We start from the raw sequence: 24,197 nt of genomic DNA on the forward strand, positions 1-24,197 counted from the left end.
TAAAGAAAACATTGACAAGATTATTATTTTTTGTCATTGCTGAATGTTACTGTCACTGTGAGCTAACTGTTTCAGATAGAGAGAGACAGATGGAGAAAGAGAAAAGGGATGACAGCACAGCACTGAAGGTTTCCTGAGTGTCATGGGGGCCAGGACCATGCCACATGCCCAGCAGAGCAGAAACCTTCCCAAAGAGCTACCTTGCCAGCCCTTGAAGTATATTACCTAGAGCACCTGCCAGTGAAGTTCTAAAAAGGGTGAAAAAATACATTTATGCTTTAATCTTTTCAGGCCATGTGGTGGTTTGTGTTTTGTTTATTTGATTCTGCCATTCAGAAACAGCCATGTTACTATATGTATCATTAAATTAATGAAGACTATGTTTTAAAAAGACTTTATTTACAAAGACAAGTGGAAGCCTGGATTTGGATGTGGACCATATTTTGCTTGACCCTTGATTTGTTGGGTTATTGGAAAAATCATGATGTATTTTTAAATATTATGAATTTTCTGACAACCCAATAAAATATAATTATACATTGTTCCTTGTGAAAATGGCACTTTGGAGTTTATTTAGCTACCACTTTGATAATTCAAATTATTTTATTCATTCACTCAAAATATACTGTAATCTGTATGCCTGTGCTTATCACCAGGTGCCAGTGATAATAGTGGTGAATATGACAGTGAAAATTCTGCTTTCTCTGTGCATTTCAGTGACTTAGTGGAAGTTTGTGAAACATATACATATACATACTTATATGTACACACATACATATACATACTTATATGTATGTAACATATACATACTTATATGTACACACACACACATACACACACATTTGAGGTGATTTTAAATAGTTAAAACTTATTTTATGGGGGCCAGGCAGTGGCGCACATGGTTAATAAGTGCACACATTACAATGCATAAGGAACCTGCTTCAAGCCCCGGCTCCCCACCTGCAGAGGGAAAGCTTCATGAGTGGTGAAGCAGGGTTACAGGTGTCTCTCTGTCTCTTTCCTTCTCTATCTCCTCCTCCCCTCTCAATTTCTCTTTGTCTCTATTCAATAATTAAAAAGTTTAAAAAAGTGTTATTAAGGGGCCCGGGCAGTAGCACAGCAGGTTAAATTCGCATGATGCCAAACGCAAGGACCTCCATAAGGATCCCAGTTCAAGCCCCGGCTCCCCACCTGCAGGGGGGGGGGTCTCTTCACAGGTATGTGAAGCTGGTATGCAGGTGTCTTTCTCTCCCCCTCTCTGTCTTCCCCTCCTCTCTTGATTTCTCTCTATCCTATCCAACAGCAACAGCAGTAACAACACCAATAATAATAACAACAACAATGATAAACAACAAGGACAGCAAAAGGGAAAAATAGCCTCCAGGAGTAGTAGATTCGTCGTGTAGGCACCGAGTCCCAGCGATAACCCTGGAAGCAAAAAATAAATAAATGTTATTCAAAATTATTTTAGAAACTGGATTTTGCCTTGTTTATGTTTATCCTGACTGAACTTTTGAGAGAGCTCACTAATAAAATACATTTAAGGTAATTTTCCAAAGTACTGCTGTTCACCAGCTCACATTTCACTGACTTGCTTTTCCTAGTACCATAGTACAATCGCACCATATTGAGGCCTTATGCTTTCTGATTAGCTTATCTAAAAAGACCTTGACCAGTTACTCCCCGTTTTGATTACCTGTTTTCTTAAAGTACATATTGTAATCTGTAATTATCTTCTTTCTTTATGAGTTTGTCTCTTTTATTAGAATGTAAACTGTGTGGGCTCAAAAATAAATTAACTGAAATGGTAGAGTATAGTGACAGTTATTACTTAGCTATCTTCACTAGGATGTCAAGATGGCCTTTATTGAAGAGATGACATATAACAAGCCCACATAAAGTGGAGAGATTAGTCAATACATATATATTTAGAACTGGCAGAGGGAACAGCAAGTGGAAAGCCTTCAGGAACATATTTAAAGAACCAGTGTTTCTGTAGCTTACTGACACAGCAAAGTAGAAGCAGATAAGGTTTAAGATAAAGCTCATTGCCAAATCATGCAGGGACTTGAATAATCTGACAGGTGAATAATTATACTGAAAACACAGAATTAAAACATTTCATGTTTTTGCTGTTAAGGCTTTGCTAGTGGTTCATGGACACCCCCCTCCCCCTTCCTGGGATAGAGGGTGAGAGACACACAGGAGTGACATGAAAACACTGCTCTGCTTCCCCTTTGCATAGTGCTCCTGTGTGTGACTGGGTCTTAAACCCAGTTCCTCTCACATGGTAAATTATATGCTCTATCAGGTTAGCTATCTCCTAACCCTTACTTATGCACTATTCTTACTATTTTACTTGTGATTAATAATTGGCTACAAGATTGTGAAATTACAGTGTATAGTTCCACAACACTGCTCGGTTTGGCTTTTGGTGGGATTGCACCTGAGAACTCTCATGTCTGAGGCATGAAAGTCTATTGCTCTATGGTTGGTATTGTCTTCTCGGCCCAGGATTACAACACTTTTAAACTTGAAATTTTGAGATAATGTACCTTCACATTAAACTGAGCATGTGTCAGTTTGGAATATTTGGCACTAGTTTCTATTAGTGTTCAGTTCATATTGAGTATATCCAATTCTTTGAAAAAGCACAGACATCTCTAAATAAAGAAAACATTGAATGCTAATCTAGTTAGCTAATGTATTACCTAAATGTTCTTATCCTTCATGTTTTGAGTATTGATCAGTTTTAGTGTATATATGAACTATTGTGAATTGTATTTTTCTTTTTTTTTTTTAATTTATTTTATTTTTTAGAGAGAGAGACACACACAGAGAGACACACACACACACACACACACACACACACAGAGAGAAACACCAGAGCACTGCTCAGGTCTGGTTTATGGTGGTGCGGGGGATTGAACCTGGGATTTAGGAGCCTGAGGCATGAGAGTCTGTTTGCATAACCATTATGCTGTCTCCCCCCCCACATTGTATATTTTATTTTCTTTTTATAGTAGATTTACCTTTTCCTATTAAGAAAATACAGATTTTCTGTTCTTGTTTCTTTGCCAGGTGGAGCATTTACATAACTTCATTTTGTTTCGATTCTCTATGGGCTTCATTGATAGCATAATTGCCAAATGTAAGTATGTTCTTAAAAAATGGTGGGATGTGTTGTTAAGGTTCGGAGGCTCTAGCAGGCGGGGCTAGCTTTGCGGCGGTAGACGGAGACAGTGACTTGTGGACACACAGCTAGGCCGAGAAGCTGCAGTTTAATCTTTATTCACGAGCGGGCAAATCACCACACCATGTGCTTCCCAATCATTCTTCCTCTGCTGCTCCTCCTGGGACTCTGGACGTCCTTAGCATAGGGGGCGGGGAGAAAGAGGGGTGGGGAAACTAGCAAGGGCCAAACCAATTCTCTCAGAGTTGGGGGGAAGGGGAACAAACCAATATGAAACATACCAACAGGGATGCAGTTTATGGAAAAAGTGAAGTATTGCCAGTGTTCTACATCTTACCTGTTTTCTTTCAGATCTTGCCACTGTAGTTGGTTACCTAGTTGTCAGCCGTCCTTTCCTAGATCTGTCTCATACTAGACATCTCAAGAGCACACATTCAGAACTTCTGGAGGTAAAGTGGAAGATTAATAGTAAGAGTAAAAATAAATTACAATTTTAAATTAAAAAATGAAGAAATCCTGTTGTTTAGCCTGAGAAATTAAATCAAAGCTAATATTTATTTCTATTGAAGGACTACTACCAAAGTGGAAGAATGCTTTTGCGAATGTCTCAAGCTCTGGGTCGAATAGTTTTGGCTGGCCGCGAAATGACTAGATTGGCTGGGTAAGATTAGTAATAATGAGCAATACTTTTTAAAAAATTTGTTTATTTATGGGATAGAGACAGAGGGAAATTGAGAGAGGAAGGGGGGGAGCTAGAGAGGAAAAGAGACACCTGCAGCCCTGCTTTACCACTTATGAAACTTTCCCCCTGCAGGTGGGGACCAAGGGCTTGAACCTGGGTCCTTGCGCACTGTAGTGCATGCACTTAACCAGGTGCACCACTGCCTGCGCCCCCCTCCCCGAGAATACTTTTTAAAAGATGTGTTATCCGGGGGTGGGGTGGTAGCACAGTGGGTTAAGCGTACTCAAGGACCGGTGACTTGAGCCGGGATCCTTGGCGCCATGTGCGCTTAACCTGCTGCACTACCGCCCGGCTCCCAAGCTAGCTTATTTGTGGACAGTGGTAGTCAATAAGTTGGGAAATGTTAAATCATAACAGTCTCAATTTATAGAAAATTAAGTTAATGAACAGAATTTTTTAATTAGAATTTTTCTCTTCCCTGCCATACATTTTTCCCTCTCTAGATCTTTGATATTGGCAGACTAGCAAACAGATGAATGGAGATGTTGATTTTACTGTTTTGTGGAGCTGGACCTTTGCACATGCCTCACTTCACCATTTTTCATTTCTATATGTAGAGAGAGCTCAGATTCGAACTAGTTTCACTGCCAAATAGCACCTCTTATGGTGGCAGGGTACAAATTTGAGTGCTGTGTATGGCAAGGCACATGCCGTGTTTGGTGAGCTGTTTTTCAGGCTCAAAAGATGTTGATATTAATGGGAATAAAATGAAAAGTTATTTTGTGGCATCTCTAGTTATAGCTGTAGGTATATATAGTTGTATGGCCTAGTAAAACTGTTCTGAATGAAGAATGAAGTGGAATTAATAGCTTAATATTTCAAGCTTTAATATAAATGACACATTATACTGTAAAAATATGTTACCCTGTAAAAAGCACCATAAATTTGAGGTCATATTTAGAAAATAGATGAAGTCAGATCATACCCAGGCCTGTGACTAGTCTGCATACTTTCTCTTTATATTCTTTCTTCTCTCCTCCTATATAATAATTAAGGTTTTCAGAGTTGTAGACTATGAGAAGCCTTTCTCTTGAGAATACTGACATCATTCTCACTTGCTAACATTTCTCTACAGTTGATTATATATGGAGTGCTTCTGTTCAATTTTGAAGTTTCACAGAAAAATTGTGTTTTACTATGTTTTCTTATTCTCTTCAGTCTTCTGCCAATAGTTTCGATTTTTCTGTTGCCACAGTGTTTTCTGTATGGCATTAAGAACATTTAATCTTTCCTGGTTTTTGGTATAAGAAAGATAGAAGTCTTTCAAATTCCTTCTTGTTTGCAGGGTAGTAGTATGCATTTGGCATTACAGATAGATAGCTTCTTCAGATAAACAGCCTTAACTTTATACTTGACTATATAGCTCACTCCAGCCATGAAGTGAGAGTCCATGCAGCCTGAGTATAAGGAGTGTGCTAGTTCTTCTTTAGTATCCAGTAGACACTTTCTTCAAATTCTAGAGGCAGTATCCTTTTTGACATGCCCATTAGTAAAGTATTTGTTGTTGTGGAGATCTTTTGACACTTGTTTTATCTCATTCTGCTCTTCTTTTGAAATAGTAAAATATTGAGTTACTAGAAAAGTCTTGATGCATTTTTGCATACATAGAAAAAAATACATCATGATGTTTCAAACAACCCAGTTTGTATACTACTGCTAACATTGTATGTTGATGAGGCTTTTTAAGGCGATTTCATTTAAGCTATATTATGACTTTAGTAACTTCAGTTGACTGTATAGAATAAAAGACACAATCTTATACAATGATATATATTACTATATCAAATAAAATCAGTGATCATATAGGTAAAAGTAAAATCTGGGGGTCAGGCAGTAGCATAGCGGGTTAAATGCACATGGTGCCAAGTGCAAGGACCTGCATAACGATCCCAGTTCAAGGCCCCAGCTCCCCACCTGCAGGGGGGTCACTTCACAAGCGGTGAAGCAGGTATCTATCTTTACCCCGCTTTGTCTTTCCCTCCTCTCTTGATTTCTCTCTGTCCTATCTAACAACAGTGACATCTGTAACAACAGTAATAACCACAATGATAAAACAGGAAGGGCAACAAAAGAGGGAAAAAAATAACCTCCAGGAGCAGTGGATTCATGGTGCAGGCACCGAGCCCCAGCAATAGCCTTGGAGGCAAAATCAATAAATAGACAAATAAATAAATCCTACAGTAGCTTTTGTGGTTTGATTATAGTTTTCTTTCTTTTTTCAGTTTTACTGCTCGGATTACAGAATTAACCCAAGTACTAAAGGATTTAAATAATGGCAAATATGAACGTACAATGGTCTCTCAACAGGAAAGGGGTAAATATGAATGTACTAGGTCATATAGTTTAAGATTTTTGCAACCATGATAAGCACTAATACTTAGTTTCTGTTTAAGGTATTGAAGAACCACAGGCCATTCCCTTGATACCTGGTGCTGGAGAAATCATCAATGCAGATAACATTATAAAGTATGTAAAGGAAAAGATTATTTTAGCATCATCAGCACTTGTTAAACTATATAATAGCTTTTCTCATTCAAGCTCCCTGTCTTTGGTTTTAACATGACATTGTCTTTTTGATTAATTTCATTTGTAGGTTTGATCATGTTCCTTTAGCAACGCCAAATGGAGATATCTTGATTCGAGACCTTAACTTTGAAGTAAGTTTTTCAATGATTAGATGACATTTTAAATCATCTTCAAAAATATGAAATCAAACTGTTGTCAAAACATTTAATATAATTTTAAGACTTGATTTAATCTCTGAATCCAGAGTCGGTGTGGGGAGATGGCTCAGCCTGTTAGAGCATCCAGCTTGCCTGCCTGAGCCGTCCCGACCCTGTGGCAACAGGTTTAGCCCCCAGCACGAACTTAAGTTAGAGCTGAGCAGTGTTGTGGTCTCTCTCATTATGATAAAGTAAAAGACGATCTTATAAAAACATTTCCTAAAAAAATTTTTTTGATGCACCTTTTTCCACCCATTCTCATTTGCTTATCTTGATATATTTGTTTCTCAACATTTAATTTTAACATATTTAATTACTTGCTATGTAATTGGTATGGGCAGGTATTTGACATTTGTCTCTTTTTCTCCCCACTCATGTAGTCCCCGTTGCTTAGAACAGAGCCCGACACTGAATATTCAATAAGTATTCATTGAATTAAATAATGAGAATATAAAAATCAACAGTTAGAAAAAATTATCAAAAGAAAGTGCCCTAGCTAAGGCAGCTCTTTTCCTGCTTTGCTCCATTGCTGTGTAATGTTGTAAGCTAGATTAAAACTCAAGTGCTCTGATTTATCACAAGGATGATTGATTATCACTCACATAAGATTATAAGCATAAAAAGGAATTTCTGTTGATTTTTTCATTTTCCTTTATTTTTTAAAGTTTTTATTTTATAAAACTGGGCAGTTGAGAGAGGAAGGGAAGAGAGGGAGTGACACCTGCAGCACTGCTTTAGCACTCATGAAGCTCTCCCCAGTAGGGGAGGAAGCACGTACTTGAACCTGGGTCTTTATGCATGGTAACGTGTACTCAGCTGAGTGTGCCGTCACCTGATCCCTTCCCCCTTTTATTGTGTATTTTTACAGACCAATTTGGTGGCACTTTAAATATTTTAATACATATATATTTTACCTAATGTCTAGTTTCTTTTTTTTTTTAATATTTATTTTTAATGAAAGACAGAGGAGAGGGAGACAGAGATACCAGAGCACTGCTCAGCTCTGTTTTGTAGTAGTGCTGGGGATTGAACCTGGGACCTCAAGGCCTCAGGTATGAAAACCTTTTGCATAACCATTATGCTGTCTCCCCATTCCTAACTTCTGGTTTCTGTGTTTTTCATAGAAACATTTCTCACTAATGCATTATTGATGACTTGAAGGAACTTTTCAGGACCATGTGAAAAAGCAAATTATCTGAAAAATATGGACAACCTAACTATTTAACAAATTGGAATTTTTAAATAAGCAGATACTTTGGTACTATGAGACATACTTCAGGCATTAAAAAAAAGAAAGAGTGGGGAAAATCAGAACATGCTGACCTGGAAGAACATTTGACACACTGTTAACAAGTTAACAACAAGTAGCAACAAGCTGTAGACCATTATTTATAGTATAGGTCCTTTATTTAGAAAATGAATTGTAAATTCATGTACTGTTTTCATGAATTCTCAGATTCAAGCTCCAGTTCTTGGATTCTGGTTTATTAATCAGTAATTATTTTTAGATTTTATTTGTACAATATTTATGTGAGTGAGAAAGAGAAATAGAAATAGAGACCAGAGCACCACTCATCTCTGGCATATTCGGTGCCAGAAATTGAACATGACAGACTTCATGTGTGTAAATCGTGCTCCACTGCTGAGCCATCTCCTCAGCCCAGTAGTGATTTTGATTTTTATTTATGCCACCAGGGTTATCACTGGGACTTATATCTACATGATTCCACTGTTCCTGGTGGCCATTATTTTTAATAGAGGGCGAGAGAGAGATAGAGATAGAGATAGCATTGCTTTACTACTTATGAAACTTCCCCCCATGACTGGAACTGTGTATCTACTGTGTTTGCTCTACATGGTGAGCCATCAGCCCTCCCTCTCCAATAATGATTTTGTTAATATATATTTTATTGACTTATTATTGGATAGAGACAGCCAGAAATTGATAGGGGAAGAGGAGTTAGAGAGGGAGAGAGACAGAGAGACACCTGCAGCCCTGTTTCACCACTCGTAAAGCCTCCCTGCCTGCAGGTGGGGGACCAGGGGCTTGAACCCGGGTCCTTGCGCACTGTAATGTGTGCGCTTAACCAGGTGCACCACCACTTGGCCCCCCCATTAATGATTTTTACATAACAAAGCAGCTAAGTAAAAATTGAAAGCAAGCAAAAGTGTGAGTTAGCCTTAGCCATGCCCTTCTTCCTTACCTAATGTTACATTTATAGAGAAACTGGAAGGTTTGTCATTAGCAAAGAGTTAACTTTATGGAAATGTTCTTGATTATATGTTTAGCTTAGTTAATTGATAGATTGATTTCTTGTCAGGTTCGTTCTGGAGCCAATGTTCTAATCTGTGGTCCAAATGGCTGTGGGAAGAGTTCTCTTTTCCGTGTTCTTGGTGAAGTAAGTATAAATTGATCTCAGAGTTTCGTAGTTATTTTTTCCATACAACCAGTCATACTGTGAAATTTATAATTACTACTACTCCCCTTTTCTTTATAGTTATGGCCACTTTTTGGAGGACGGTTAACTAAACCTGAGAGAGGAAAATTATTTTATGTTCCTCAGGTAAGATCTTGTATGAGTTGTTTTGTAACCTTTGATTTAAAGATGTTTTACATCACTCACTGCTAATAGATCCACTCTACTGCTCTCAGAGACCTTATATGACCCTTGGGACACTTCGAGACCAAGTGATATATCCAGATGGAAGAGAAGATCAAAAAAGGAAGGGGATATCTGACCTAGTAAGGAAATATTTATGTCCTACACATTCTAAAAATACTCCATTTCACAGTCTATATCTTAATCAGTTAAATATTTGTAAATGCCAGATAGTTTATCCTAACCTGAAAGCCTCCTCAAGCATTGTCATAAGTTATAACTTCCCAACTTCATATATAACTTCATGTAACTTTTCCAATTGCATCACACACTAGTCTTAAAATTTTTATTTTACCCTTAGCAGTTTCTTCTTTCCTTCCTTCCTCCCTCCCTTCCTTCCTTCCCCTCCCTCCCCCTCCCTCTCTTTCTTTCTTTCTTTCTTTCTTTCTTTCTTTCTTTCTTTCTTTCTTTCTCCCTTTCTTTCTTTCTGATATTGTTTCCAGGATTATTACTGGGGTTCCATGCTGGCATCATGAATCCACTGCTCCTGGTAGTCATTTTTTCTTTTCCTAATTTTTATTATTTATTTATTATTTTATTTTATATATAGGTCAGAGAGAAATTGAGGAAGGATGGGGAGATAGAGGAAGGATGGGGAGAGAAGTATAGATACCTGCAGACCTTCTTCAGCATTTATGAAGCTGACTCCCTGCAGGTGGGGAGCAGGGGCAGTCCTTGTGCTTGGTTATATGTATGCTTAACCAGGTGCGTCACTGCCTGACCCCCAACAGTATTTTTCATTTGCAACATTTACCCCTTTGTTTAAGAAGGCAATAAAAATAGCTTGAGGTGAGATGTTAAGCAATTTTCTTAAATAAGACGTGTGTTCAACTTTGTCTTTACATTATTGCTTGTTTTCTCATTGCCCTTGTCTTTTAGTTATGCAGAATAATGTTACTTCCTTTAAGCTACTATTCATATTTTCTCAATGTCAGTATACATGGGAACCAAAGAGTTCAGAGCTGTCATTGTGACACACACACACACACACACACACACACACACACATATATAATTTTTAATTTGTTATCAATGAATTGTTAGATTATAAGATTATAGAACAAGTTGTATAGTTCACCACCACACCCACTGCCAAAGCTCTATATCCCCACCCTCCCACCACCCAAAGATAACTATCATAATTCTCACAAGTCTTATAGTTTGCTTGCTTCTGTTCTGATGGGATTTTTTTTGTGTGTGTGTAAGTTAATGCATGTCAGATCTCTAGATTCCACATATGAGTGCAACCCTCTGGTAGTTATCATTTATCTCTTATTTTGCGGCATTATTTTATAAAATGTATCCCTTTAATCATATTGGCAATTTTAATGTGATTCTAGTTTAAAAAATAAAGTAGTGGGTGGTCTGGGAGGTGGCGCAGTGGATAAGGCATTGGATTTCCAACCATGAGGTGTCCCGAGTTCGATCCCCGGCAGCATATGTTCCAGAGTGATGCCTGGTTGTTTCTCTCCTCCTATCTTTCTCATGAATAAATAAATAAATTCTTAAAACAAAAAAACAGTGGTCCGGGAGGTGGGGTAGTAGATAAACCATTGGACTCTCAAGCATGAGGTGCTGAGTTCAGTCCCCAGCAGCACAGGTACCAGAGTGATGTCTGGTTCTTTCTCATGAAAAAATAAATAATAAAAAATAAAGGAAAATAAATAATGCTGTTTAACATAGAGTTTGATTTTATCTTTATTCATTTTGCTAAAAGGTACTAAAGGAATATTTGGACAATGTCCAATTGGGTCATATCCTGGAACGTGAAGGAGGCTGGGACGGTGTTCAAGACTGGATGGATGTACTCAGCGGTGGAGAGAAACAAAGGATGGCGGTCAGTACTCTCTGAGCACATTGCACACCAACGCGCGCTTGGTGTGAAGCCACTCTCAGAGCTTAGCGTTTAACAGCTCTGAGCACCACATTTTTCCTTTTAATACTTAACTTAGAAATTGCCATCGTACAGATTAGTTTAAATGATAGTGAAAGTGCTTGGAGATGTATAACTTGCACAATGGAAATGAGACACGGTAAGAAAATTTCCACATAATGTGACCAGTGTCAGTGATCAAGATATCCAGAGAGGCCCAAAAAACACAAAAGAGAGGCATTTGGGAATGATTTTTTTTTAAAATTTATTGGGGGATTAATGTTTTACATTCAACAGTAAATACAATGTACAAAAGTGTGTACATGTATCACATTTCTCCGTTTTCCACATAACAATACAATCCCCACTAGGTCCTCTGTCATCCTTTTTGGACCTGTACTCTTACGCCACCCCCCCCCAGAGTCTTTTACTTTGGTGCAATTCACCAGCTCCAGTTCAGGTTCTACTTGTGTTTTCTCTTCTGATCTTGTTTTTCAATTTCTGCCTGAGAGTGAGATCATCCCATATTTAAGGAATTATTTCTAATAACCAGTACTCATAACTTTGCATAGAAGTATCCCGATCTGTTTCCACCATCAGTGGAGAATATGTCATTCTTCCTCTTGAGAAAAAATGATCTGTGTTTTAGATACCTTTCCTCCCCACCTATTCCTTTTTTTCAGTCCCCACCTCCCCTTCTCCATATTTAATCTTTCTTTAGAAAGACTCTTTGATGTTTCTCCAGATTTAAAAAGCAAACTATCTTAACCAAAGGTAAGGTTCCCTGTAACCTGTATCTTTTGTCCTCTGTGCAGTTGAACTTCTTAATAGTCTGTAATTGCAATTTCTCCTTCTTTACCTTATATAAATAGACATAAACCCCTAGAAAGCTGTTTCAAGTCATGTGCATAATGAGGTTTGATCAACAGTAACATGTATATTATGGCGAACCCTATAAATAACCTCAGTGCGTCATAGGCTATACCATCCATCTAAGTTTGTGTGAATATATTTGTAATATTCCACAATGTTAAGTTCCCCCAAAATACATATAGAAAATAAACAAGGGGGAGTCGGGCTGTAGCGCAGCGGGTTAAGCGCAGGTGGCGCAAAGCACAAGGACCGGCATAAGGATCCCGGTTCGAACCCCGGCTCCCCACCTGCAGGGGAGTCGCTTCACAGGCGGTGAAGCAGGTCTGCAGGTATCTATCTTTCTCTCCTCCTCTCTGTCTTCCCCTCCTCTCTCCATTTCTCTCTGTCCTATCCAACAATGACAACAACAATAATAATAACTACAACAATAAAACAACAAGGGCAGCAAAAGGGAATAAATAAATATTAAAAAAAATTAAAAAAGAAAAGAAACAAGGAATATTTACATATCAGGAATACTGATAAATGTAAGCTATGATTTAAATATTTTTTTAAAAAACTAGAGCACTGCTCAGCTCTGACTGATGGTGGTGCTAGGGATTGAATCTGGGACCTTGGAGTTCCAGGCATAAAAATCTTCATAAACCACCATGCTGTCTCTCCAATCCTGAGCTATGAATTGTTGATGTTAATTTGCACTTGTAAAACTTAGAAAGACTTTTTATGTGTTAAACTTATTATGGCAGGGGAGGGGGGCTGAGTGGTGGCGCATCTTGCCGAGTGCACACATTACCATGCTTGAGGACCCAGGTTCAGAGCAATGAAGTAGTGTTTCAGGTGTCTCTACCCACCCCCCTCTTTTTAATAGGATAGGGAGAAATTGAGAGGGGAGGGGAAAGATAAAGAGGGAGAGAGAAAGATAGACACCTGAAGACCTGCTTCTCCATTTGGAAAGTGTCCCGCTGCAGATGGGGAGCAGGGCCTCAACCTGGGTCCTTGTGCATTGGCATCAAGTACACATATCCAGGTGCAACACCACCCTGCCCTCTTTCCCTCTTTATCTCCCCCTTCCCCTCTCAGTTTCTCTCTGTCCTATAAAGTAAATAAATAAAGTTTAAAAGTATTTAAAGAATTACTGGGAATATTAACTGGTACCACTATGTAAGAAATAAAATATTTTAAAAATAGAAACTTTTTGCACCTGAGCTATTTATGATCAGAATTGTAATGTTCAGTTAAAATACGCACACTAGGGAGTTGGGTAGTAGTGAAGCAGGTTTAGTGCAGGTGACGCAAAGCACCAAGAACTGGCATAAGGATCCCGGTTCGAGCCCCAGGCTCCCCACCTGCAGGGGAGTCACTTTACAGGTGACTTTCTCTCTCCCTCTCTGTCTTCCCCTCCTCTCTCCATTTCTCTCTGTCCTATTCAACAATGAATTACATCAACAACAACAACAATAATAGCTACAACAATAGAAAACAAGGGCAACAAAAGGGAAAATAAATACATTTTTAAAATGTTTAAGAAATATGCACACTCTTAATTTTGTTTGTAATGAGAACTTTACTATGTTTAAAACTCAGCTTCATTTCATATCAGTCTTAAATTTTTTGTTTTACTCTTAGCAGTATTTTTTATATTTCCCCCTTGTTCAAGGAAGCAATAAAAATAGTTTAATTTATAGTTTTGATATTTCCTGTAGTAGATTTGTAATGATTTTCTTGCTTTATACATTTGTAAATACATATTTAACTTATTATAATTGACTTATTTTACACTTGCTGGTGATTATATAGAACATTTCTTTTTCTTTTTTTTTAATTCAGATGGCAAGATTATTTTATCATAAACCCCAGTTTGCCATTTTGGATGAATGCACAAGTGCAGTCAGTGTGGATGTGGAAGGATACATTTACAGCCATTGTAGAAAAGTAAGTATAACAGACTCTCTGAGCGTTCATGTCCTCCATTCCAGTTATTTCAACCAGATGTCTCTATCACAACAAACAATTTTAAGCTGTATGTAACAGTTACTATCCAAGGATATGTTACTTTAATAAAGATTTTAAACTAATAACTTTAACAGACATGAATTTAAAAAAATGATTGGGGGCTGGGCAGTAGCACACTAGGTTAAGGACACAATATGAAGTGCAAGGACCTGCACAAGAATCCTGGTTCGAGCCTTTGGCTCCCCATCTGCAGAGGGGTTGTTTCACAAGTGGTGAAGCAGATCTGCAGATGTATATCTTTCTCTCTCCCTTTCTGTCTTTCCTCCCCTCTCAAATTCTCTCTATTAAAAAATTGGAGAAATGGCCCCCAGGAGTTCTGGATTTAATAGTGCAGGCACTGAGCCCTAGTGATAACTGTGGGTTGGGGGGGAGATTTAGAAATGAATTCTGTAAATCATCATGTTTACCCAAATCTTAGATATGGAACAAATAATATATTCATATCCAGTTTCTTTTTGCTGCTTTTCCTATACTTAGAGCAATAAACTCATTTAAAATATTTGTTCCATTACAGTTATCTACTTACCTATTATAATAAAGAAAACTTTAGAAATATTTATTAGACAAATCTTAATTCTTTTTTCTTCTGATGTGGGCAATATTTTGTCAGGTTTCTTTTATTAACCTACTTAACAGACTAGCATATTTACTATTTAAAATATAAATTCCGATTACACTTCAAAATAAGAATTTCTGGGATTATCTATGATCCTGTATTTGAAAGCCAAATTGACTATAGACAATGCTATATTGATTTAATTTTGTTGATCTTTTGTTGATTTTGTCACAAGTAGATTTTTAATACATTTTTGACAATGAAATAAAAAATTTGCTAGGGTTCACTTTTTCTACCCCAGGCATAATAATAGAATGTTTAGTGGAGTTCTAGTTCTTATTTTTATTTTATTTTATTTTTTTTTACCTGAGCACTGCTTAGCTCTGGTTTATGGTGGTGCGGGGTATTGAACCTGGGACTTTGGAGCCGCAGGCACAAGAGTCTCTTTGCACAACCATTATGCTTTCTGCCCTCCACGCAGGTTCTAGTTTTTCTTCAAAGATTTTGTACCTGTTATTTGTTATTGTATGACTAATGGCCTGTACTTTGTACTACTTTGAACATCTGGCATTAGTTGTTATTTTTTTCTTATTGATGTAAATTTAAAAGTCATTGAAGAGAGTCATTCTAACAATTTAAAATTTATAAAGATGAGTTCAATTTGTGACTGTTGATACAAACCTCAATCATTTTCTTTGCATTAGGTTGGCATCACACTCTTCACTGTGTCACATAGAAAGTCCCTTTGGAAACACCACGAGGTTTGTATTTCTTACATTGAATGGTACAATGAACTATTATTTAAATATATGAATGTAAGTGATTATGGGCATATATATGGAAAACAATTCAGTTTTATAAAGTAAAATAGAATGTTCTTATTTTTGTTTGACAGTTTTCACTAAAACCTTATAAACAAGCTGATAGTTTCATATGAGAGCTATTAGAGAGAGTCAAATGTTATTTCTCTTGTATAGCTAAATTTTGCATACTCCCCAATACTGACAGAAGGGAAAAGAGTTGTAAGGATTAGATGACAAAAAATTAGGCACATTTTTAGTGGAGATCAAGACTGCAAGATTGGAAATTAAATAATGTTCATTTTTCTTGTATGACAATAAAATAGAGCTTATTAGGTAGTCACTAAATTTGATAAAAACATTATGGGGACACTTAGTCTAGCACAGACGCTTTGTTTATGCTCGTGCTCCAGCAGTGCCTGTCTCACCCTAACAGCTCTTTTCAGTTCTTAATACAAAAATGCTAACCCCCTAAAATTAAGCCCATTGAGTTCATTTGTTTTCCTTCTTCCTTCCCCATCTCTGCTGATACAGAAATTTTAGGTAAAATGAAAGGGTTTGAGAAAATTTAGAATAGTTGTATCTGTATTTTGTCCCAGAAAATGTGCACCTGACTTCCTCACCCCTTGATTTACATGATAGTGTATGACAGATTAAATAAAGAGCATGGAATTTGAAGTCTAAAAATCTGGGCTTGGGCTCCACTCTTTCTAGCATTAGTTGCTACTTTAATGTAAAAGTTGCTGATCCTTTTTAAAACTTGTTTCATAGACTTTATCTTTTATTGCTCTCTTTTCCTTTAGTGAAGAACCCTATTTAAAACACTCTCTTCTAACAAAGAGGAACCCCAATGAAAGTACTTAATAAAATGTTATGAAATTCTGTACAGCTGTGTGACTTTTACAGATAATTTTAGCATTTTTATAAATTATACATTTTAATGAATGAAATAGGACATTGAATAACTAGAAATCAAAGCAGTCCAAGCCTTTGTGCTTTTCAAAAGTTGAAATATATAACAGCCATGGAACAGTGAAAGCACTTGAGTATGGTTTCTTCTTTTGTTCTTGAGGCAGAGACATGTAGAAAAAACTATCAGACCAGTGATCATATGAAGAAAGAGTGACATGAACTGTGATAGTAGACGCTAGAATACCTAATAACAATTTGAAAAATGGAAAAACATGTTTTTTTTTTCTGGAAAGCCAAAGATTAAAAAAAAAGCCACTTAAGTAAAAACAGAAGGTTTTATAACTGTCCAGGTCTCGCCAAATGATCGCTCAGTACATAGATAGCTCTTTATCTCCTCTGCAAACTCCAAAAAATAAACACACAGCAAAAGCCTTAAGTTAGAGTTTTTGAGTTGATCCTGGATACCAACTAAAGAAAGTACTGAAGGCTACCCTAGTGAACAGTCTTGCACTGAGATTGGTTTAACTTATGGTCGAGTAGTTTCTTGGTATGGAATTAAAGAAGCATTCTAATTGATGGGATGCTTATATTTGAGTTTTAAAAATAAAGAAATCTTGCCAGGAAGATGACTCAGTAGAGTCCAAGACTTCAATGTGTAAGATCTGGAATTTAATCCCCAACACCGTTTGCCAGAGCTATAATTTGTTAAAAAAAATACACACACACCTTCCCCTTTGGCCAGGGAATAAGAAACAAATTTAAGTATAGCTATCTTTGGTCTACCCACCTCCCCCTTTCTTTCTCTAATGTTAAAAAAAAATACACACACACACACACAGACACACACTGAGGGCCAGGGAGTAAGAAACAAATTTAAGTATAGCTATGTTGTAAATTACTACTCTAATGAAGAGTTAAAAAGAAATAAAAAATAATGAGAATTTTTTTTCCATTAAGAAAAGGACTTAAATCCACTCCAGGCAAAGTTAAGATGTTGCTAATTTTAGAAAGAGCAGACTTCTACATGCTTTGGAGTACAGTATTTTCTCAAATAACATTTTATTACATGTAATTTCATTACAACATAGGCAAAGAGAAAAAATACTGACCTACATCAAGTGAAATCACATGATTCTGTCTTGATTTTATTATAGATCATTTCCTTGTAGTTGAAGTTTCTTTTTTCTTCTTCTTTTTTTAATAGTTGCACTTTCTAAGAAACTCAGTGCTAAGTAAGGACTTACTGTATAGGTTTTAAAGGTTTTAAATAGATTAAGATAATTTTCAATCACTTTCTTATATAATAGCCTTTACTTAAATGCTTGACAAAAAGGAAATTTTCTTACTGGTTTTTTTCTCCTTTCTTTCCTATAGTACTACTTACATATGGATGGTAGAGGTAATTATGAATTCAAACAGATAACAGAAGATACAGTTGAATTTGGCTCTTAGGATCTGGAGAGTACTTCAATCAAATAATTACAGAATATACTTAGAAATTACAACATACAACGTAAAATGAAGTTGAGCTTTTTTTTTTTTTTTTAGACAAAAGCATCAAATTAACAGGCTATAGAATTATTGAGAACAAGTTGTTAAAACATTTAATATTATGTAGGATATTGCTAATTGTGTATATGTTGGTTTAATTATTAATTTGTACTAAGAATGTCTTTATTCTTGTGGTTAAAAACCTGCCTAAATTAAGTTGGGCTTAAATCAGTGTAACCTGATTCATCCTGGGATGTAAACCATTCAAAGTCAGCTAATTTGACTTTTATGGCTCTATCTTTTCCTTCAATGAAGAACCCTGTTTAAAACTGGGGTCATCACTGTTCCAACAATGTAGTCTTAATGTTTTATGTTCTTTGTTCCATGATTGTGGAAAACAAATCAAAGTGTATTATCAAAATGTACAACATCATTGCCTAATAGCATTCATTATGTGGGGACAGATTTCTTTGACTGCCACAGTTATACTCATTCCTTGTATGTGTCTTGGGGTACATTTGACTCCAGGAAAGCCATTTGGATTTTCATAGACTAAATAATGTGCCCTCCTGGTCTCTGCAGTATTGAGTTGTTTTTAGGTTCTCCAGGTGATTGATGTAATAAAATTAATGTGCAGTTTTGCTTCCAAGGGGTAGTTAACTGTGTTTTATACCTAATCTTCCCAATGTTTGGGACATTAAAACACAGAGTCCTTATGTGTCAAGCGCAAAGTCTTACAAGATTTTTAAAAAAGAACTGGATGGATTTATGTGTTAGAAATCCATTCATTAGAAATGTGGTGGTTTCATGATGTTTAATTCCGGATGAGTCATAGGAATGCACTACATGAAGTGTTGCACTGAGGATGCAATGTTATCACTGTCTTTGTGATGTTATGTTTAAAAATATTTTAAATTCATTATGCACACTGGTGAATTATGTTTCCAAGGCACTGCTTTACCTCTGAATCTTTAATGACTTTTTAAAATATTTGAGTTACTATGTTGAACTACCCTAAAATGAGTTGATTTCACTGTATCAAACCACCACTAATGACTTCATATATTATTTGCATAGTAAGAATGGAAACTAAATATTATCATTCAGATCAACATAAAGTCAGTTTTTATCAAGCTGAGGCTTAGGAAAGGGCATTTTATATTCATGTTTCTGCATAACTAGTTTCGTTTATTTGCAGAATCAACTGTAAAAATCACTGGTATTGAAGTAAAACTTAATATACTGATTCCATAATACAGAACATTAAATTTTTACCACTTCTCTTTAGAAAACTTGTATACTTATTTTCTGTTCAGATTAAAATATCAGATATCCTATATGATCTTTGCTTGTTTTTTTTTTTTTTCTGATAACTTAAACCTTGGCGGTTCTTTATATGTTCTCAATATGAATCATTTGCTAGGTGTTCTAAAATCAGACAGTGAGAAACTAAGAACCATTTCATATGATAAAAGTGTTGATCAACAGTAATATATGACAATTCTTAATTTGTATGCTAAAATTAATTGGTCTGTACTTAATAATAGACTAAAAACACATAAATGGATAGAACTAAGAAAAATAGCCATATCCAGAATTTTAGAGGTAATTTTATAGAAGCTGTCAGAACAAACAGAAACAAAAAATAATCATGCAAGCACCTAAAAAACATTGTATAGGATTCTTGAGCCCAGTTTCTAATATGAACCTATGTGGGCTCCACGTGTTAACAAGCAGTTCCCAAATAAGGCCTCTGTTTCCCAAGACTTCATATGTCAGCATAGAAAACTTACACAAACAAAGCATGCAGTGGAAGTCTCAAACTTTAAGGCCAAATTTCTGTTCATCCTCAGAACTGAAGATGGCACCACAGTCTTAGTCTTCATATGAGAGCCCAGGCATATATACATACATATATATTGGAAAAACTGACAGAATTAAGGAAAAATTAGTTTTTTCCAGGAACCACCACTTATAAAGGGAATCGGACCAAGGATTCTTAGAATATGGGGAAGTCATAGAGGAGCTCTTGTCGAGGTGATTTTGTCAGCAGCAACTTCTCCGAAAAGCTATTATCTCTGCAGTGATTGGAGATATTACCTGCTTTTTTGCATGTAAACTAGACAGGCTCTAGCTGGCTAAAGTTGGTGGGGGTGGAGTCTATTTAAAACAATAAGAATTTCAGTTGCAACTTGTGAGCTTTGGGCTGATAGTCCTAGCCTGCTATGAAAAAGCTATTTTAGATGAGTACAAAGTAACCACCTGTGGCTTATTTATAGAAAACTTACACAAACAAAAGAATGCAGTGGAAGTCCCAAACTTCAAAGTCAAATTTCTGTTCATCCTCAGAACTGAAGATGGCGCCACAGCCTCAAAGATACTTAACTGCTGCTACCAAAGGGACATTTTCCTGCTCCATTCTTCTAGCGTTTGCCCTTCTTCCGTAGCCAGTCAATAGCGTCAGGTTGAGCCTGATGTAAAGTTTCGAGACCTCCTTTGAATCTGGAGAGGTGGCAGTCATTGACTATGTGGGTCATAGTCTGTCTGTAGCCGCAGGGGCAGTTCGGGTCGTCTCTGGCTCCCCAGCGATGGAACATAGCGGCGCACCGGCCATGGCCTGTTCGATAGCTATTGAGGAGGGCCCAATCATAACGTGCTAGGTCAAGGCCGGGTTGACGCTTGCAGGGATCTGTGATGAGGTGTTTGTTCTTTACCTCAGCTGACTGCCAACTCTGTTTCCAAGAGTCTGGAACAGAGAAGTTCAGTGTAGGCATAGGGGACCAGATTGGGTGACGAGACGTCAAGCATTGGACAGGGTGGGCGAAGATATCCGCGTATATTGGCAGGTCCGGTCGAGCGTAGACGTGGGAAATGAACTTAGATGATGCCGCATCCCGACGAATATCTGGCGGGGCGATGTTGCTAATAACTGGCAGCCATGGGACCGGGGTGGAACGGATGGTTCCAGAAATTATCCTCATGGAAGAATATAATTTGGAATTGACCAAGTGGATATGGGGGCTACGGAACCATCCTGGGGCACAGTATTCTGCAGTGGAATAGCATAATGCCAGAGATGATGATCGTAGTGTGGAAGCGCTCGCGCCCCATGAGGAGCTGGCCAATCTTGCAATGATGTTATTCCTCGCACCCACCTTTGCTGCAGTTTTTATGAGATGTTCGTGAAATGACAGAGTGTGATCGAGAGTAACGCCAAGATAGACTGGCTGGGCTTCATGCCGGATTCTCGTATCGCCAAGCTGCACATTAAGCTCATGCGAGGCCGAGGCATGGTGTAGATGGAAAACAGATGATACCGTTTTTGCAGTGCTAGGGATTAGTCGCCATTTTTTACAGTAATCAGTTATCAGAGACATGTCTTTCGTGAGTGTTTCCTCGAGGATGTCAAACTTGGATGCCTGAGTTGCACAGCAGATGTCATCGGTGTAGATGAACTTCCTTGAAGAAGTTTCTGGGAGGTCATTGATGTAAATATTAAATAGCGTAGGAGCCAGAACAGAGCCCTGGGGGAGGCCACTTGAGACAAGTCTCCATCTGCTAGACTTGTCACCCAGATGCACCCGGAATCTTCTGTTTTGGAGAAGAAACGATATAGTGTTGGCCACCCATGGAGGCAGGCATCTTGAGATCTTGACTAGGAGACCACGGTGCCAGACCGTGTCCATAGGCTGCTGTGAGATCAACAAAGACAGCACCCGTCTTTAAATTCTTCTGGAATCCATTTTCAATGTAAGTTGAGAGGGCCAGGGCTTGTTCGCAGGTAGATCTTCCTGGGCAGAAACCAGCTTGGGCGGGTGATAGGAATTTCTCTGTAAGATGAGAAATACGTGACAGAAGCAGCCTCTCAAGGAGTTTGTAACACGGAGAGGAGAGAAATTGGAGAGGTGGCAGTCGTTGACTATGTGGATCATAGTCTGTCTGTAGCCGCAGGGGCAGTTCGGGTCGTCTCTGGCTCCCCAGCGGTGGAACATAGCGACGCACCGGCCATGGCCTGTTCGATAGCGATTGAGGAGGGCCCAATCATAATGTGCTAGGTCAAAGCCGGGTTGACACTTGCAGGGGTCTGTGATGAGGTGTTTGTTCTTTACCTCAGCTGACTGCCAACTCCATTGAGCACTAGGAAAACAAGTTCCTCTAGAATTGTTGTTCAGTGCTTTGAAAATCAAGAAGTGGGGAGGGGGGCATTAAAATCATTCAAAGGGCCTCTTACTGACTGCCAATTGATTGCTAATTCAATAATCCTGAGGTTAGGGTTATGAGTTTACTTTCTTAACAAGCTCTCAGGTGATACCAATGCTACTGCCCACACTTTGAGCCATGGGACTCAGGAAATTATTGGTATAAAGCAATGCTTCAGAAATATTCAGGGAAAATAAAATCTCTTCAGGGAATCGCATTTGCACAGAAGGCTTAATCTTTGCCATCATGCATGCAGTTTCCCTTTAAAAGAAAATAGCATGGCTTAGCTGTTCATGGGGGGAAGTGAAATATAGGATATCTAATGAAAGGGGCCTTGGGGTTGGGAGAAATTACGGATTCTCTTTGGCCGTATTAAGTAGTTTGAAATGCAGGCTGGAGAGATACATAGTGTTTTCCTCAAGACTTTCATGACTGAGACTTGGAGGCTCCAGATTCAGTCTCTGACACCATCAAAAGCCATATCAGAGAAGTGACCCAGTCCAAAAAAAAAAAAAGTGTGGATTGGGGAGGAGGAAGAAATTGAATGCCCATTGGACATCCAAGTGGAGGTTGTGTAAGTATTTATACAACAGTGAGAGTTTGGAGACCCAAGTGTCACATGGCATATCAATGATATAGGCATATTAGATAGCATGGCAGAGCAAGATGAGAGACACACACTGGATATACTTATTAAAGAGTGATTACTCATGGAAAGTAAGTTGAGGCACTAAGGTAATCCAACATTTAGAGGTCAGAAAAAAAGAATGCTGTTCAAGAAGGAATACGGAGGAAATCCAAATGAGGGTTTCTGTGAGGTCAATGGAAGATACTTTTTTAAATCTAGGAAAATCCTGTGACCAGGTAAATGACTTTGGGAGAGTGTAGGACTTTCATATGTGAGGACACAAACTCAATTCCTGACACCACATACCCTGAGAGATACCCTGATTATTTCTCTCCCTCATTAAATAATGTATTATTAAATTACTTTAAAAAAAAAAACAAAACAACAAACTAAGATGGAAATCTTGGTCTGGGGAGTTGACTCAGCATTAGAGTTCATGCCTTACATGTGTGAGGACTGATACCTTATAAAAGATGGGTAAGAATGGTAAGACTAAAATTGAGGGAGTTGGGCAGTGGTGCAGCAGGTTAAGCGCACATGGCACGAAGCGCAAAGACTGGTGTAAGGATACTGGTTCGAGCCCCCAGCTCCCCACCTGCAGGGGGTTCATTTCACAGGCAGTGAAAGCAGGTCTGCAGGTGTATATCTTTCTCTCCCCCTCTCTGTCTTCCCCTCCTCTCTCCATATCTTTCCTATCCAACAAGGACAGCAATAACAACAACGATAAACAACAAGGAAAACAAAAGGGAAAAAATAAAGTTAAAAGAATAAAATTGAAAGGGAGAACGTGATAATGCTGAACATTTTAGGGGAAATGCATCCTTTGTAGTGAGAAGGCATGAAGATGAAATGTTACTTTTCATTGCAAGCTTGGTCAATGTGAATGTAGAATTAGAATGCTTTTGACTATAAGTCATAGAAGTCTAGAAGCACTGAGACTTGTTTAAGTAGTTCATGTACAGTGGGAATTCCATAGGTGAGTGTCAACCCAGTAGTTTGGGGATATTGTCAAAGACTTGGTCTTTTCCTATCACTCTGTACCACTCTACTTTGTTCAGGTTCCTTATGGTTTCTAGATCACTGCCAACAGCTCTTGAGGTTACATGTTTATTATTAACCCAGAAAGAGAGTCCCCCACTCCTAGAAAATAAACTGAAGATCCACCATTCATAGATTAGGTTAAGTCATGTACCTATCCTAATCAATCTATGCAGACATGAGGAAGGATGCTGATTGCAAAGCCGCAATCTTGTAGGCCTGTAGTTAAAGCGTGGGGCTATGGGAAAGGAGAACAAATGTCTACCATAAAGACTTGATTGAAAGTCAGATTATCATAGTAGAAAATCCCATCAGGCAACCAGAAGAAAAATATTACTTGCTAGATGCACATGTCTTAGATCAGGTGAAAATTGTATTTGGAAGTAAGATTATTATTTTTATTTGATGACTAGTGAGAATTGTTTATTTAAGTGGCATATATTTAGATTATGTGCCACAGACTATAATTAAGGTAAAATGTTTCCAAGTTTCACA

The 24,197-nt window shown here is 37.8% G+C and overlaps 1 protein-coding gene across 1 annotated transcript in view; it reads left to right on the plus strand.

Annotated features, from left to right (window-relative positions):
- ABCD3 (ATP binding cassette subfamily D member 3) overlaps positions 1-19,178 on the plus strand; it is a 63,924-nt gene extending 44,746 nt beyond the window's left edge. The window contains exons 11-23 of the mRNA XM_007533989.3: positions 3,082-3,151; positions 3,545-3,642; positions 3,763-3,854; positions 6,158-6,249; positions 6,329-6,401; positions 6,529-6,592; positions 8,980-9,057; positions 9,157-9,222; positions 9,312-9,401; positions 11,036-11,155; positions 13,892-13,996; positions 15,338-15,394; positions 17,720-19,178. Coding sequence (XP_007534051.1) covers positions 3,082-3,151; positions 3,545-3,642; positions 3,763-3,854; positions 6,158-6,249; positions 6,329-6,401; positions 6,529-6,592; positions 8,980-9,057; positions 9,157-9,222; positions 9,312-9,401; positions 11,036-11,155; positions 13,892-13,996; positions 15,338-15,394; positions 17,720-17,797 — 1,083 coding nt within the window. The 3' untranslated portion in view covers positions 17,798-19,178. The remainder of the gene's footprint in view (positions 1-3,081; positions 3,152-3,544; positions 3,643-3,762; positions 3,855-6,157; positions 6,250-6,328; positions 6,402-6,528; positions 6,593-8,979; positions 9,058-9,156; positions 9,223-9,311; positions 9,402-11,035; positions 11,156-13,891; positions 13,997-15,337; positions 15,395-17,719) is intronic.
- Positions 19,179-24,197: the final 5,019 nt, after the last annotated feature.

This window comes from Erinaceus europaeus, chromosome 11 (genome assembly GCF_950295315.1).
Source record: "Erinaceus europaeus chromosome 11, mEriEur2.1, whole genome shotgun sequence".
Classification (NCBI taxonomy): Eukaryota; Metazoa; Chordata; class Mammalia; order Eulipotyphla; family Erinaceidae; genus Erinaceus; species Erinaceus europaeus.